Source organism: Barbatula barbatula, assembly GCF_947034865.1.
Source record: "Barbatula barbatula genome assembly, chromosome: 23".
Taxonomy (NCBI): Eukaryota; Metazoa; Chordata; class Actinopteri; order Cypriniformes; family Nemacheilidae; genus Barbatula; species Barbatula barbatula.
The window spans coordinates 17243325-17260770 of NC_136786.1; the positions used below are offsets into that span (position 1 = coordinate 17243325).

General features: G+C 39.7%; 1 protein-coding gene across 1 annotated transcript in view; it reads left to right on the forward strand.

The window, feature by feature from the left end:
* Positions 1-1053: 1053 nt before the first annotated feature.
* The window catches only part of ntng1a (netrin g1a), a 73481-nt gene continuing 57088 nt past the window's right edge, over positions 1054-17446 (forward strand). Inside the window, exons 1-2 of the mRNA XM_079487674.1 lie at positions 1054-1832; positions 7074-7732. Of these exons, the coding sequence (XP_079343800.1) occupies positions 7487-7732 (246 nt within the window). The 5' untranslated portion in view covers positions 1054-1832; positions 7074-7486. The remainder of the gene's footprint in view (positions 1833-7073; positions 7733-17446) is intronic.

The window sequence follows — 17446 nt, forward strand, 5'->3', positions numbered from 1 at the left end:
ATATGTTTTAACATATTACCCATGTGCTGAAAGGAGAAACGCAACTACCTTATGTCATGACATTGGCATAAAAGGCTTTCTGACAGAATCTAAATAAACGATCAAGCTTTTAATTTCTCTAAGTAGTTATCACTATAGCTATTTTAGCATCATTGCTCACCAATGTTTCTAATGTGTGGCAACATTTGGTGATAGATTTCACCCACAACTGATAAGTCATTCATTTTATAAATCTTGACTTTGGATTTCTAGCTAACTATGTGTGTAGATTGCCAAGAACGTGTACATGTGCTGTTCTTTGTGAAAAAAATAACTTTTTACACCAGTTCTTAGATTGGATCACATTCCTAACGCATGTAACTTTATAGAGCGTCCATGCATTAAAGAAATAGTCTTATTTATTTTTGGACCTTAATACTTGGCCTGCTTAAATTGATTCTAAAGAATATCCCGGCTTCATTCATAGCCAAAATCCATCACCTTTTCATAGCATTTTCTCTTTAGTTCTAGAAAATGAGCCATTTGTTACATTTATGCCAGAATATTTATTTTGATCTGTGTCAAAGAAAACCTGGCATTTATTTTCTGGTCACAATCTCCTTTCCCTGTATTCCCTGCACAGGGCTGTTCACACTTCTACACACTTAGTATTGTGTTTGTAGACCCCAATGGCATTCTTTTGTAAAGTTAGTATAATTCACAAATACATGAATTTGACTTTAAGAACAATATTGTTCAATTGTGATATTATATATTTTATTCGTTTGCAGGAAATACCAGCTGTATGACTGATCGTGATCTTATCCCAAATAATGTACTGTGCCCAGACACCATAAACAGACAAATAGGAAGTTTTGTATTACTTAATATATGTATTTTAATAAAAAATTCTCGCTACCTTTAGGACCCTGCGGATGGCATACCCTATTCAGTATTTTGTTAAGAGACTTATATTTGTCAAACTACAAGAACAAGGAGGCTGTGTTTTCTGTCCGTTTAATCCTTTGCTGAAGTCCCATCTGAGTTAAAAACTGCCACGAGAAAGAAAGAGAGGGAGAGGATGAGGATGAGAGGATGAGAGGATGAGCAGAAACAGTGAGGGTTGAGTGGATGTGTAAAAGCAGAGAGTGCGCGTGGAGTGTCCAAGTGCGTAATCTTCCCTAGCCATCATTTCCCGCCTAACGCTCACGGTACAGGCGCGCGAGGGAATGCGCACGAGGGGGGATCGTGGACGCTCAATTGGTAATTGGTGCCGTTCGTGTCCAGCTCGACTGACTGACTGAAACGACGAGGACAGGGTGAAAATATCACCAAAAAACCCTGTTTTTCTTATCTCCGCCATCAAGCGAGGAGGCTCTTGGTTATTTTGGATACAGGGCGCATGAAAACAGCTGCTAGGAGCGGCGGACACTCGGCTATTCAAAGTTTATTTAGGTTTACGAGGTGATTGTCGTATCACTCGCAAAAGTAAAGACGATGGAGAAAGAGATATTGTGGGATGTGTGAGTTTGGGACACAGAGAAATGGAAGTCGCGCGCCGGAAAGGCTCTTTGGATAATCATCTGTCGTGTTTCCCTTCGAAGTTTGCCTCAGAGATTCTCGCTCCGGTAACGTCTCGCGCTTGACGGATGTGGTACTCGAGGAAAGATTGACAGACGCCGTGTTTAGTCAGCCCGTTTAGTTCGGGTGGAGGTGGGGGGCTCGTTTTTTCCCGAACTCATCGCGTTATGATTAACACGCGCCTTTAAGAGGATGCCGTACGGTCATTCGTGAACTTGTTGAACACTCAGCCCTCCGCGGGACCCCTCACGACGAAAGCGAATCTCAATAACGTGAGTATTCCGTCCGTCGTCTTCATTTCAGCTGGTTTTTGCGAATTTTTGAGTAATAATTTACTTCTGGTTTCGGTGCATGTTTAACTTTCTGAGTCTTGATTTAAATGGGTTAAACCAGTGTGTGATTTATTGTCTACTATTGAATAATTTAATCTATAACCTGCACAGGTTATACTTGTAAGCCTATATATAACTAGAAAATGCATAAAGGGTTTCAGCACCTTGGACAGTTAAAAGCGGTCAAGCGGTGTAGCGCTGCCTATTACAGAATGTGAATGCGAGCGCCCACTTGTGGCGGTATGCGTTTTATTGACGCATGTGCAAGGTTAACTCTTAACTGATATGCCTTCATTTGTTTTAATCGGTAATAGTAAATTGCTTTGCGAAAAAGAAGGAAGCTTAGAATAGTTCAGTCAAGTCATAAAGTGAATGAACATGACAAATTAAAACATATACTACCAACACCAGCTAAATTGTTGTCGAAACTTCGTCGATTCATTGTCATTCTTATGTTTCAACGACACATTTGGATAAAAATCTTATTTATATGTATTATTAATTTAAAATAAATTACATTTATTTTGTAGAAATCTATTAGTGGCTTGTTAATTCATTATTTTAAACCTCAATTGAACAGCTAAATTCTATTACTAACGGATTAATTGTTTATTACTATCATTTAATGGAGTTTCTTGTTTCTAGACTTGTTCTCCAAGGGTCCAAATTCAAAACGTATAGCGTCTTCAAATTAAGCTTTTCATCAGAACTGCTTTGAAATTAAACGTTTGCTTTCAGTACCTGTCTAAAAACAATGGCGTAGGAGTAGATGTTGCATATGAGTAGTTTATGTTAAATGTGCATTGAGTCAGTGAACTGATCTTATTGTGAACGAGGAAATTAAGTTTCGGTTATCGAAGCTGTGTCATGTTGACAGCGGATTTAGGAGTAGCGATAATGTAACTAAAAAGCAACAGGAAGAAAAATAAAGCACTTGATCTGCTTGAATGTCTATAGTTCAGTGCAAAATGATTCTCGAGATCCCAAGATGATGATTTCAAGCTTCGTTCCCCTAGCGGGCTATTGTGAGCAGCCTGACATATCGCAACGGAAACTGTGTGCTACAGCAGCCTTTTAGGAAAAGTATATTTAATAATGCATAACTTGTTCCGATGTCACAGCAAAGTGTGTGTCTGGCAGTGGAGGGTGATGTCTTGAGTGTTTGGGAGTTGTAGGGAGAAGGTTCTGTGACAACAGTCTTCTTATAGGAGCTTTTGTGTGTGGAGATTGAGAAAAACACCCCTGAAGCTAAGCTGCACGACACAAATGCCATTGCTGGAGCCGAGAGTCGCCCTGTCAAGCAGCCTGTGCCTTCACACATGAACAGAAAGTGACAGAACATTCTGATGAGACGGGAAGGAAACGAAAGAAGGAGAGAGGAAGAATGAATAAAGAGAAGGAGAGAGAGAAGTCAAGCTTGGTTTAGCAGCTGCGCTCAGGGAGATTCTTTTCTTCCGAGGCCAGGGACCTGTCTGCTGACAACCATCAGATTGCATTATGGGATAGGAGGTCTGCCAGGTTCAGTGGCACTCATGGAGTGCAGACAAACCCGCGCTTTGAATTGGCAGTCTACTGATAGGCTGAATCACATGTAGTGACGCTTTTTATTCACGATTGCTACACATTAAGATAAAAGAAAGATGGCACACCTGAATATTAGGAGAGTTGACACACCAGAGTGGATATAGTTCTGCAGTGGATAAGTCTGGATTAGAGCAGAGATCATCAGACTCTGTGGGTTTTTGTGTTGGGCTGTCATGTTTAGGGAAAACATGTTCACTCCCTGCTGCACTGCATGTTTATTTATGAGACCTGTCATATTGGCAGACTGTTTATGTTAGAATCAGTGATCCTGTGCGGGCGGGTGCAGAAATCCCAAGATGCTGCAATAGCACAGATCTCATAGAGCGCCACACCTCCCTTTATATCACAGGCCGAGAAAACAAATGACAGACAGAGAAATGTGGTAATGGAACGGAGGGTTTTGGAGAAAGAGATTTGCATTATGGAATCTGATCTATATAAAACAAAACAAGTTGACATCTGGCAAGTATCTACTCGGGCAAGTCTGGTGGCTAAGTGTATGAGGAGTCCACTATATGCTTTTTAAGAGTTTTAGATGTGCAGGCACGCTTCAATGGCCCAGGGAATGAAATCAAAGTGAAACCATATGATTTCAGTTCATCCTTGTTCTGTCAAGGTCATGTAGAACCTATGATTGACACAGAAATAAAACATTTAGCTCAATCTGTTGTCCAAAACTACATAAACACCTACACGTGTGTATCAAAAACATGTTTTTGATGGATATTGTCAGTGAGTCACCCTGGGGCAAAAATAACAACTTGGAATTAACAAACATATAACTTACATGATTACTATTGCTTTTACTTTTGAGATGTAGACAAGTACACAATGCTTTATAAGCTACATGCCTTGTTACGGTGGAATTATTTGTGAATCCGCTCATCAGGGGCTCATGTTAAAAATAATAGATGTTTAAGAAGGTGACCTGCCTCAAAACCCCTTTTTTTCTGTTAGAATACATCCCGCGCTGTGTGCCAGCCAGCCACCCTCCCTTCACCAGAGGTAGAGCAGAATAATTAAGGGGACTCTTATGTGGATCATAGAAAGTGATAACAAGTGGGCATGTGTGATCTTTAATGTGCCCTAGACATTTATCTTCCCTGTTTCTCTAATAGCCCATTACACCATCCTTTCCCCTCAGTCTTTCTCTGTCAGTGTATCCGTCTCTCTTCGGTTGCTCTTTTACTGGACCTGTCTAGTGAAGTCTTCTAGTTCTGTATACTCGGGGCATTATTCCACAGATGCCAGAAGGTAGTTTGATTAATTTTATTGCCCCTCATGCCCCCCACCTTCAACATAACAACCATTAAGAGATTTGCCACACCCACTCCTTTTGTCTAAAACGTCTTCTTTGTCTAAAATGTCTTTCGCTCTCCTCCCTCTGTCCTTATTAAATCTAGAGGATCTAATAAGACCCTCCATCCATAGCCCAGGATAATGGTCATTGTGATGGATGTAATGAGTTTTAATAGGACATGGTCATACTTTAATTTACAAGATTCTTTAAAAAAAAACTGACCTTTACTAGTGCTGCCAGTATCCATTTAGATTAATCCATAGGTTAAATGTCTAAGCCAACGCGGTGTAATATAATTAATGGATAGTCTCTATTGGATGTTTTAAATGCATTTATTAAAGTTTAAATACAGCTTTGTTGTCAGCTAATAATTTAAATACACAGGCTTTAAACAGGCAGTTTTTATCAACAATCTGACTGTGATTCCATGCTCCGTGTTTGCCCAATTGGGAATTATGCTCTATTACACACAAGCCGACTCAACTCCCTGTTTGGTAATTTTACAGTGACAGCAATCGTGCAAATTATTTTTAACCCACTAGATTATTCTTGGCAGAGCTCTGGCACAGAGCTCTTGTCCGAGGCTGGTTTGCTGTGAGGCTGCGCTGTAATCGCACTCGCCGCTCCGCCTCTTTTGGGGCACACAAGGTTAATTGATCACTGTGGGGCTTGTGACGGAACGAGTGTGGGGTCAGCAGCTGTATTGACTGGACAGACTGATTAACAAGCACTAAAATGCTCCTGGCCCCTGCGTTCAGAGCATTTGGTAAGTCGTCGTCAATTATCCCCCTGCCAGCCTCCATCAGGGGGAACTGGCAACCTTTGCTCTCTCTTCATTTTGGAGCTGTGCAGTGCAGAAACTGTGATTTTGCCAAACGTGCATAGACGACTCTAACAGCTCTGTATCGATTGCTCTTACTGGACAGCCAAAGGATTGCGAGCAGATTGAATCTGACATGTTGAATTTGGCTTCAAAAGGACAAAAAGTGATTGAAAGAACTTCATAATTCATACTGCACCCATTTCCTGATAACCGAAATCTTAAACGACAAGAAATAAGTAAATCCGCAGATGTCATGATGTCAAACTTTACTACATTTCGTTACACTGTACTTGTATATGTGTAATGACAATAAAGTTGAATCTAATCTAATCAAAGCTCAGTAGGTCATGTGTGTGGAAACATGTATGTACTTTAATAAAGTTTTAAAAACAAAGCAAGAAATTCATGAGCCAACAAGATTTATTATTTAAGATGTTTTTTTTAAAGAAGCCTTAAAGCTTTAAAACAAGCTTAAAAAAACAAGCAAAGATCTCACAATTACAGTCTTTTACTTTGCCTCTGTATACTGTAATAGTATTTCGCTCTTTTTTTATAATTCTTCTAAAGCAGCACATAAGGGCAGAACCTTTTAAAGTTTTTCATACATTTCTTTACACATTGAAGTTTTGTGTTTTAAGATTTAGAAAAAAAGAAATCGACGGACCATTGAGACTGAATGAAATCTCGGATGAGATGTGTATGCAGGACAATAAGATCATGAGAATGAAGCTCATAAACTCAGAAAAAGGGCCTTAAGTGCACTTGTCATCATAGGAATCCATCTTTAATTTACACTTCAACCCAGCTCTGCTAAAAGCTAAAGATTCAACAATTATTAAGTCAATGAAAGATATCACTCACCATTGCATTGATTACACTTAAAAGGCAGTTCTTTCCGCAAGTCATCCCTGTTTTTCAAGTATTGATGTAAACCGTAAATTCCATTCCATGATGTGTTTGTGGTTTCCGTGCACAGTGCTTGCTGTGAAATATTTAGATGGTGAAAATATAGCATGGTGCAGAACAGCCGATAACATGTGTCTATAGTAACTTTTGTGAGAGTAACCCTGTGACTTTTCTTATTCACAATTTCATCAATTTCTTCACAAAAGGCTACCAAGCAATCATCGGCTTTGCGGTGTTGGTCTGAATTCTAACCTCTTTATATTCCGTATTTTCATTTTGTGCCATATATCGGTGTCTGTCTTATATTTAGAATCAAAATATATTGTTTATGATCTTAGGTGTGGTGGAAGAGAATGGAGCCACAGGGGATTATGGGTAATGTCAGAAGTGGATGCATGGATTGAGTTTTCTTTGATGGCCTTTTAGATATCGGATATTTCTCTTTGGGGCACACCAGACACCTGACTGGCACCACCATAGAAAAGTTGGAGCGCAAATTTCCCCGTTGCTGTCAAACACAATCCCCTAGCTGATATTCACCATCTCCTCTCTTATTTTTTCTGTGCAGAGTGCGGATGCCAGGCTGCAACAGAGGATGACTGACAGAAAGCAAAGCTGAGACAGCTGTCAGTCAACATCCAGACAGGAAGGTGATTCGTCAGTGTGTCAGAAGCCCTGCTCTGTCTTCAGTTTAACCGATCGCTCCGTCTTCTCTTATCTTTACCGGCACCTCTGCCTCTGCCCAACGTAGACAATAAAGACCAGAGGTGGAGATAAAAGCAGTTCAGTTGGCTCTCAGCCCTGCCAACCTCACCAACAGGAAGCTGGCATGCTACCACACCCCATAAAACCCACACTCAATAAAAATTGGATTAATTTGTAAAACAGGCCTGCTTCTTCCTCTTCGCCTCTTTCTTTCTCTTTACTTTACACCGCAGTGAATAATCTATTAGAAGTGCGGCCCACCTAAAGGAAGCAGCCATGCATTTGCCGCTCCTGTTGACACTGCAAGCATCATGGCTGACAGTGTGTCAGGCCACGCAAAACTATCCCACAGCCTGGGGACACTACGACTTGTGCAAGTCCCATGGGTACACGGACGAGGGCCCGACCTGGTATTACATGGCCTGTCAGCCAGAAGCAGCAGACATGACCAAATACCTGAAAGTAACCCTCGATCCCCCCAACATCACCTGCGGAGACCCACCAGAGATGTACTGCGCCCTGGTGAGTGACTGAATCATATTGATGCAATCGATTTTTACTCCCATTTATTCCTATCTCTTTTAGTCTCTTCATCTCTCCACACTGCAGTAATATCATATCTCCGCTGTCCTTCCGAAATCTTAGATGTCCAAATTCACAGTTTTTCAGGAAATGGAAGAAACACTGTATTTTTTTAAATGATTAAGTACTGTCAGGTCAGAGTTGACAGACACTTAATTGGTCAGATATTTTTGTGGGTGACTAATAATTACTTATGGCAGAACAATAAAAAGCACAAAAAAGGGAGATTCAATGTTTCAGAAGGACTGAAGTGGTGGTGTACTTTATCATATTTTATTGATTTGATTTAATATTGTAATGTATTTTACAAATCAAATGTTCCCGACACATACATTTTTAAAGTGTGAACAAAATGTATAAAAATGCAGAACAAGTGTTAGGGAGAGCAAGGAAGATAGGAGAAAGTTTCGCAGAAAGAAAGACAGGTTACATACAGTTTTTGAGGATAAAAAATATGAAATGAATGGGGACAGGCCAATGAGAGTCCTCTGAGTGACAGAGGACCTAATATCTGGCATGCGGGCGGTGAAAAGTGAATTATTCAGTATGTTTTGTCGTTAATGTGTTTTATTCATAGGATACATTATTCAGAGCCATATCTGGGAGGCACTTTTGAAAATGCTGACTCTCTTTGATAGATTCCCAAGGTCACTGCAAGGGCTGTTCTTCATTTTGGAGGGTCACTGTCACAATACGGTTATGCGTTCTTGTTTCCCAAGGGTCTAGAGCGAAGAATTCACATAATTTCACCCCAGTTTACCAGTGTGTTGTTATTGCAATAACAGATGACTTACAGACAGCATTCGAGTGTTGTAACTGTGGTTTACATTACTGGCTTTGAAATCACCCTATAGTTGTACGATCTGCCCATGGTGGTTATGATGGGAAGATAGTTGGCTGTTGAGACAAACGAACATGTTTTACCAGTTGAATTCAGTCGTTTTCCTTATCGCCGTGTTATTATGCCCCCCAATTGTAGGGCAACATAAATTGCTCTTGACCAGCCTCGGTTTTCTTTCATTGCGATCAATTCCTGAGCTGTAAGACATTACAGAGATATACTGATTATGCCAATAACTGTTTTTTTGATGTCTGTAATCATTCTTTTATTTCCGGCTATTGCCATTAGTGTATTTTATACAAGAGCTCAATCCTCTTTAATTGATTTCTACTCAGGCTGGCCATGGGCTTCTCTCTCCCTCTCTTCCTCTCTGACTCTGCTGGGCTGTTTCCACTGATTATAAGAGCCATCGCGAGCAGACAGTGAACCCGCTGCAGGCTGGACAGAGCGACCGATTCAACTCGCTTTACTCAGCCATCTGAAGCGCTGGACTGATCCATTTGTGAAACGCTTTTATTCTGCAACGGGTGGTGATCTTCTTTGGGCAAAAACTTGACACTACACCAGGGCTAGTCAACTGGCAGCCCGTGGGCCAAATCCGGCCCGCCAATCATCTTTACCTGGCCGGCCTTAACATTTCGAATAAGTAGAGAGAATTTTAAGGGCCATTGCACATTGAATCTGAAATCTGCATCCGAAATTTCTGCCAGTTATAAAATGAATACGACCTCACGTTGTGTCAACCACATTTACACACAGCCTCCGATATTTTCGTCTGTCAATTAAAAACATCGGATTGGGTTGATTTTCGCATCCGTAGCAAGGTTTTGAGAGGCTTTTTCACAATTCAGAGAATAAGAATAAGAAACTTTTGGACTGTATGTGCAAAGACCTTAAGAATGATGTGCTTTTAGAAATTCACGTCCTGAGACACCAGATCTTTGAAAGTCTGCTACATTCGATACGAAAGTTATTACAGCAGCTCATAACGATTGTTGTCTTATAAAGCGATTTGATCGGTCTGTCCAAGGAAACGTAATGTTATTTACAACGTTATAATCAGCAATCCAGAGGCAATCGGTTTGCTCGCGCGATGGGTCACGTACCAAAACGCATCTTTTGCCCTTGAAAGTAACTGCAGGAAGGGTACACTACGTGAACCGTTGTCTCGGATAAGGGAAAAACTATGTTGATTTTATTACTGCATTCATTATGTGTGATTTAAACAGTTATATTTATGAAAAATGCTGTTCATCTCCCTCCAGAGCTTGCACTTCAAAGGATCTGCCCTTCTTAGTGCGTGGGGCATATGAATGCGATTTTAATTCACCCGAAGATGCGACAATAGCCATATCTATGATAATAACATGCAGTTTAACGTCAAGGGGCATGGATTACTTTTGTGCTGAATGTATTAGCGTTTTTAACTTTTATTCATTTGACTCTCACTAATTCAACCTAATATCTTCATAAAAATCTTCTTGAAAAAACATTAATTTAACCTGATCATTCTCCTCTTTTCTGCATGGAAAAGCTCTGCATGCCTCTCTGACATTTCATAATAAATTACTGACCATCACCTCAAGCTCTCGTACATCTCACATACACCTGCGATGCGTATCCTAAAAGCTGCCCTGGTATTTAACCTCTGCAAGGTCTTTGATGTTTGGCCTCTGCTCAGATCCCTACACCGTCTGCCAAAAATGTGCTTGAATTGTCATATGCCATAGTCTGGGCCACCACTACCTTCAGTCTCTCAGTTGTACATCCCATCCATTACTATCAGCTACTTTTGTTAAAATGCTTCTCAATCTATCAATCTCAATCTATAAATATTTCCATAGTTTTTAAGTTTCTTAAAGTGGAAATAAGTTGTTTTTCCTACAAGTTCAAAATTGAACCACTGAACAGATGCTGAAGGAAATATATTGTGGTAAAAATCATAATGGCTTTAAGCTGAAGATCGTCCCATTGCGACATTGCTTATGCTTTTATTATTCTGTAAATGACACCGCTTTATTTGTGTTTTGATATATAATTCTGACCTTTCCCTGCGTATTTCTGTGTGATATTGCAGAGCTCAGGGAGTGATGGAAGACATTTTGACTCATCAGCCTCCTCCCACAACGGTGCCATTCCTCAAGTGGCTAAGCATTGACATTTCAGTGAGATTTGAGTGTGTTGTCAGCTACAATATGCCTCCTCTCATATTTAAATGTACGTCTCCATGAAAGCCGAGGGGAAAAGGCTCCTGCCAATACAGTGTAGTCACAGACAAATGGTGACATTCGACTTTAATCAAATAGTTTATTCATGCTGAATTCATGCTGAGAGATTGCACAAAACCAGCCACAAAGCAAGTTTTTTAAAAGTGCTGACTTTTCATGAATGGACCGAGGCAAATATTTGCATTTTAACACTATTGAAAAACTAATTACTTTTTCAATAGAGCTGTTAAACATCTGAGGGGTTCTGCCACATGATTGATACATTTATTTGTTTTCGGTTTAGTCGAGCCGAAGAGCTGATAGAAATCAAAGGCTGATGCCTGGACTTACAAAAGCGCCTGCTCCGTATCAGTCCAGCAGTTTTGAACTGAACAAATCAGATGGAATTATCAATCTCAACCCGGCACAACTACTTTCAGTCAGTAGGATAAAAATTCAACACATGGCTGTGTGACATTCAAAGTCTCTAAGAGAATACTTTAACTGTTTAGCTTTCCAAAGTTTTAGAAATTAGCAAAGTTTGAGCAACGTGTCTTATTCACGATCTTAGAGTTTTGTTTAGCAGTTGAGCTCTTGACGCTAAGAGTTACATATATAACTACCAGTGACTACTTGGATAGGTTCCCAGCTAAACTTTATATACAAGCTGTTTGGTGTTGTTTTGTGAGAAAATGCTTTGCATCACGAATGGCTGATGGCTCTCCGTTCACAGCTGTGTGCTTTGAGTAGGTCACTTAACCTCTGTCTGCTCCAAGGGGTCTGCAGAATGACTGTGGACCCTTCTCTGTACCTCTTATAGAGAAGAGAAGTTAGAATAAAAAGCTGAATTCGCGTTAAGACCATATAAGAGAACAGCTGGAATCTGACTGAAACGTTATGATGTAAAATTAGTAAGAGTTTGTCCCGAGGAGGATGGCTGACTGTTTGCCAAAGGTTGAATGCACAAAAATCTGTTAGCCTTTACCTGTTTTTAGTTTTTTACCTCCAACAGTCAGGCCTGTTTGCAGGTACTCAAACTGTGGTACACACTCGTGGTACTTGAAGGACTCCGGTGGTACGTGAGGTGACACGACATCTTCATTTAGATTTCGTGTTTTAAATACAATTTCAAATGTTTTATATGCCTAAATGATTGATAAATTCGGATTACATCTCAGCATATGTGCAATTTAAAAATAGTTGCAAAAATTATTGTTGTTTATTTATAATTGGTCGATTGGTAACTCAGGCGCGTGACGTGCGGCTCAAATACAGAGCGTGAGCAGACAGGCGCTTGTGCATCTCTCACTCTCTCCTTCCGACGAGCTGCGTGCAAATGTAGTTTCTTATGTATTTCTGCACTTGAACCTGTAAAGTGCTAATTCAACACACGTCTGCATCTACTCGAGATTAAATCGATGAAGCGCATGTTGCAATGTATTTTTGAAACGCCACTTTGACAAAAGCAGCTGCAGTAAAGTGCGAGTCTCTGTTTGTTACATACAGCTGTTCTCATGATGTTAAAGTATAAGTGAATTGATCTATCTTGTGTTAAATATTATTTCCACGTTGTTTGTCTTTAATATAAGTTTGTTAGCTTTCTGCGAGTCCCCACAAAGTTAATAAATCCCCCATAAGAGTTTATAGAGCCTTGTTTACTGTGCACTACAGAAAAGTGTTTTGTGTTCACTAGTACTGCTGACTTACTTGAAAACATGGAGAAAAACATGTTCTTTAGTTTGAAAACAGCTGGTAAATAAAACAATTATTAATAATACATTGGAGGTGTAAAGATAAAGATTCACAGCTCTACTATTAATTTAAGTGTTTATTCATGTGATTTTCTATGGCGGTCATTAGGTGGTACTTGGAACAACATATTTCAATTAAAGGTGGTACTTGATCTGAAAAGTTTGAGATCCACTGCGTTCCACAGCATTTACACAACATACGGATGTGTTGTGGTCCATCTGTTGCACGAGCGGTGTGGTACAGCCATCGTTTACGCATTTTACGAGTCTATATTGCACGCACTGAATTAAAGTGATAGCATTTAGATTTATTCATTTTAACAGATGCTTTCATCTAAAGTGACTTACAAATGAGAAAGAAAAATGCATTTAACATTTTGTCCGTGAGCGAGAAACAATAATTGTAGATTACCAAACCATGTTTGCAAGTAGGATAATGGCTGAGGCAAGGGAAAAATGAACAACAAGAAAGAAACAGACACATTTCTAACAGGTAGAAAGTAGACTGTACATTCAGAACAGGTATGTTTTCAGTAACACATGGATCATGCTGAAAAACACAAGTAATCACGTGAAAATGTAAATGCATGTATTTAAACTATTCCTTTTATTCTGAGAAAAGCTAAACACCGGGAGTTGCAAAAAGAACAAATCAAAATTTGACGTAAAAGTATGTTTTTAACACAGTTTTATATTGTGTGTTGGGCAGAAGCTTCTCTGCACAAAGTTTAAATCACGTGTCAATTGTCAAATTTGTGGCACACAGAAGCCGCGTATCAACAGCAGACTGCAAACGAAGTATGTGTGAAACAGGCGTCTGTTTGTGTTATTGGTCCAGCTGTGCATTCAGGGCTTCATTTCCAGTAACGGAAAGATGCATTCTTTTCATGGGTGATGTTTCCTGTTTTATCTAAACTCTATCAGGAAATGGATTGAGTGCATAGAGCTGCTACAAAAAGATAAGAAAGTAGTTCCTACATGCCTCCCCGTCCCATAATGCATGCTGTCAGCTTTTCATCAAAAATGGGCAGAATGAAGAGAACCAGTGGAAATGTCCTATTATACTATACAGTAAATAACTTGCATTTCGAACGCACATACGGATATTGTGGCAACTTATCTTTCTCCTTTAAAGGTCGTGCATGCTAGCACCTACGACAGTTTTCGCATAAACATTGAGTCTGACGTTTACACTCACCGAAATTCTGTTCAACTCAAATTATAACCTTAAACTAATGACAGCATTTCTGAGTCACCATCAAACTCCGCGGCAGAATATTGGAAAATGATTTCGTCTGTAATTTGCTTTGTGAATATGTCCCAGTGGAGCTCTTGGCTTTCAGATAATGAGAGCACCGTCATTTTGTTTCCAGTTTTCATTTCTATGACACAGGGAATTTTCTTTAATGTATTCCATTTGACTAAGGGCTTCTTTTTTCTCTTTCTCTATAATGCAAGATGAGGCTAAATCCCTCTCCTGGTAATGGGGCTTTTGTTGGTTTTTCTACAGTTCATCACGCATGGAAAATTCTCAGCTCAAACCTTCTCTAAGGACGGCTTCTAAGAATAGGCCGAATTCTGTAGTAGCCTTTCTGAAAGGGGCCCTGGGATCCATTTACTTTTAATTGCTGTCTCTTCCTTTGGGCTACAGATCTTTAGCCCTCTTTCTTTCTTTCTTTCTTTCTGCCTCTGACACACATTTTATCCTTCTGTATTTGTTGTCTGTCTCACTCTGTGTTACTAGCATCATAACGCTCTCGTTGGCTGTGCAGTCATGGCGACTTTCACAATCTGTTTGGCATCAGAAAATTTGAAAAGGTACAATTGGAAAATATTGAATAATAGGGATGGATCACACATATACTGCAACAAAAACACATTTTCTAAATGCCTTTAGAGCTACCGCGTCTGTCATTTCACGTGAATCATAAATAAATCGCAAATGTTCTGATTTCATTTAAATGTAGTAATTTGCATTTTACAGATCTAACCAGGGGCGTTTCCTCCGAGGAGGCAAGGGAGGCAGTGTCTCCCCTCCCCCTCGAAAATAATCAAATGAGAATATTACTAACAGTTCAGAAATAGAATAGGACAGCGGATATAACGTATTGAGCTAAATATGAGATAAATCAGCGTGTAGAACAGTGTGAAACAGCGCCCCCGCTCGAAAGAATTCCAAAGGGAGACAGCGTTTCTCTTGCCTCCTCTAAGCTCATTGACTTTACATATACCCCCTAAAGCGTGCCGTGAGTTTGAGTGGGGGTAATTGAAAAGAATGGAGAAAAGTCACGTGAGAGGAGGCAATGCCTCCAACGGGCTATGATTGGATTAACTCATCAGCGAGATCCCACCTTCCTGCTCGTCTTCGTCATTCATTTTAAACTGCGGGCGCTAAATTAGATTGAACGTTAATTAAATTGTTTTATTAGTTGTATTAATCGGAGTTTAGGATTCGTGTCGGAGATGGCGGAGGCAGAGGAGTTATCGATTGTTGAAAGAATATTACGTGGTTCAGATTTGTTCAAAAACTTTTGCTTGTGATCAGGATAGCAGCAAGGCTAAAGTAAGTCACATCCAGCGCCGCCGGTCCTGCCACGCGAGACGCTTTAGCCTCATCGTTAGAGCGCTCGTCTCCTATTCGGATCGACGTAAGTTCGAAGCCCGTGCCTCGCGGGGCTAGCAATTTTAATTTCGGTGCAGCTTGCGATCTGAATTGAGATTTTACTGTTAAACATTGATAGTTTTTTGTTTTGCTATTCTGTTTACTGAAGAAAAGTTTGCACCTTTAAGGGGGGGGGGGGGGGCATCATAATGGAATTATGCTTAGGGCACCAAAATGGCTAGCAGCGGCCCTGGTCATATCTATTTGATTTGATCTCTTAAATGCTTTGAGTATTTCTGGGACTGCTAATAATTAAATTGATGGTATTGGTAATGATGTTATTCTTATATAGGAAATCCCAAATGTTCCAGAAAAAGATGAAAGTGGTGTTGATGTACCTTTAGCAGGGAAAATAAAAAACTAAAAAAATCAGAAGTACATACTGTAATGAACTTGTAGTAATTAAAAGGAATTTTTCATACATAAACACTGAAATGACACTGGTTTTCTGACAAACGCACTTGTTAATAGTGCAGAGATTAACAAAAATGACATGGATAGAAATCTGCCTCCTCATTTTTTAAGTCCACCGCACACCACTGGATCTAACATTATATGAAGAGTTTGGTTCCAAAATGAGATGCTGTAACTGTTGACTCTGTTTTTCAAAAATCTTGTTTTTTTTGTGCCTTACGATTACTATCAATCAAATTGTGTTGATTTAAGCCATAATTGCTAAAACTAACCCAGTAAAACACAATGAAAACATGATAACATAATTACAAAACATAATTTCAAAACATAATCTCATTTTGGAACCAAACTCTTAATGTATATCATTACTATAGGTGAAAATCATTTCTGACGCTGTTACTACAGTCCCAATTCTAGGCAGTTTCCGGAATCAGGCTTTCTTTATTGATTTCATTCTATTTTTACTTGATGCTTTCAGGAGGTACTTGAACAAACTGTTATTTTACCCAAAGAGTAGTCAAAAAGTTCAAAATCCAGGATGAATGCGCTCCAGGTTGTGCATCAACATAATTTGATTTTGGTGTTTAACAAATGTGATAAATAAAACAAGAGAGATGTTATATGAAATATACAACAATCTCATCAATTTCTGTTTAAATGGGATACAATTTCTATGGGACTATCGGTTCATTTTTTCTGAAACTTTACCACGAGGTTGTGTCGATAAAAGCAGATGTGTGTGATAAACGTCTAAGAATACTGTCTGAACAGGACTGAAGAGACCAGTAATGTTTTACCCACTGGTTTGAATTCACTGTATAATACAATGCCACAGATTTGGCGTTGCTAAATTACTACGAAGACTAGCTGGATATTGCCCTGGTACACTGGGAGTTTACAAAACTAGACCGTCGGTCCAGCCCTCTCATGCATGGAGCGCCAGACCCAGCCTCAGTCACAATCCCTACTGTGTGAAGGAATGGGGAGATTACCAAATGTGCAGACTTTCAAGATGTCAAAACCGAGCCATTTACTAATTGGAGACAGACAGAAACAGCTGAGTAAAAGAAAGACTAAATTGATTGCCTTTAAATGGCAACGTTTCCTGACCAAGGAATAACGGATTGATGAAAAGACTCTACAAACACGCGATTTAGGCCATCTCTCTCAGTTTTTTTTTCAGGGGGTCAGTAGAGGATGGATTGATAGGATTATTCATTTTCAAGAGGAGAAAAGAAAAGGGGAAAGCTGTCTTTTCAACGGATATCGGGCAATGACAAAAGGGCTGAGGAGGCTCTTTGCAGGCCTCGAGGGCTGGATCTCTCTTTCTGAGAGCCGTGTGAAGACGGAAAGAAAGAGAGAGAGCCTGTGTCTGTCTTCACTGTCCCCTAGACAGGCCACCTCATCTTGGTGACTGACAGTTCAAAAATGCAATGATCTGTTACGTCTGTCCCAGGCAGTGCTGAGAAAACTCTAAATCAATAACAATGCAATCAGAACTGGGAATCAAATGCTAAATATTTCCCTGGGCATTTGTGCTGAATGACATTTGTGCTTTTCAGATTAATTGCTAATGTGCTTTAGAGTTGCTTGTTGCCGGTGGACTGTATAATGAACTTTTTTTCTATATACTGTAAAAAAGGTTGACAAAATAATAAGGCAACCGATCACAAGCAAATTTATGAGTTTGAAGTCCACACAACTCAAAATATTTTGTTAATAAAACAAGTTGTCAAAACATAAGTTTACCTAATGAACAACAGAACCAAATATTTGTAA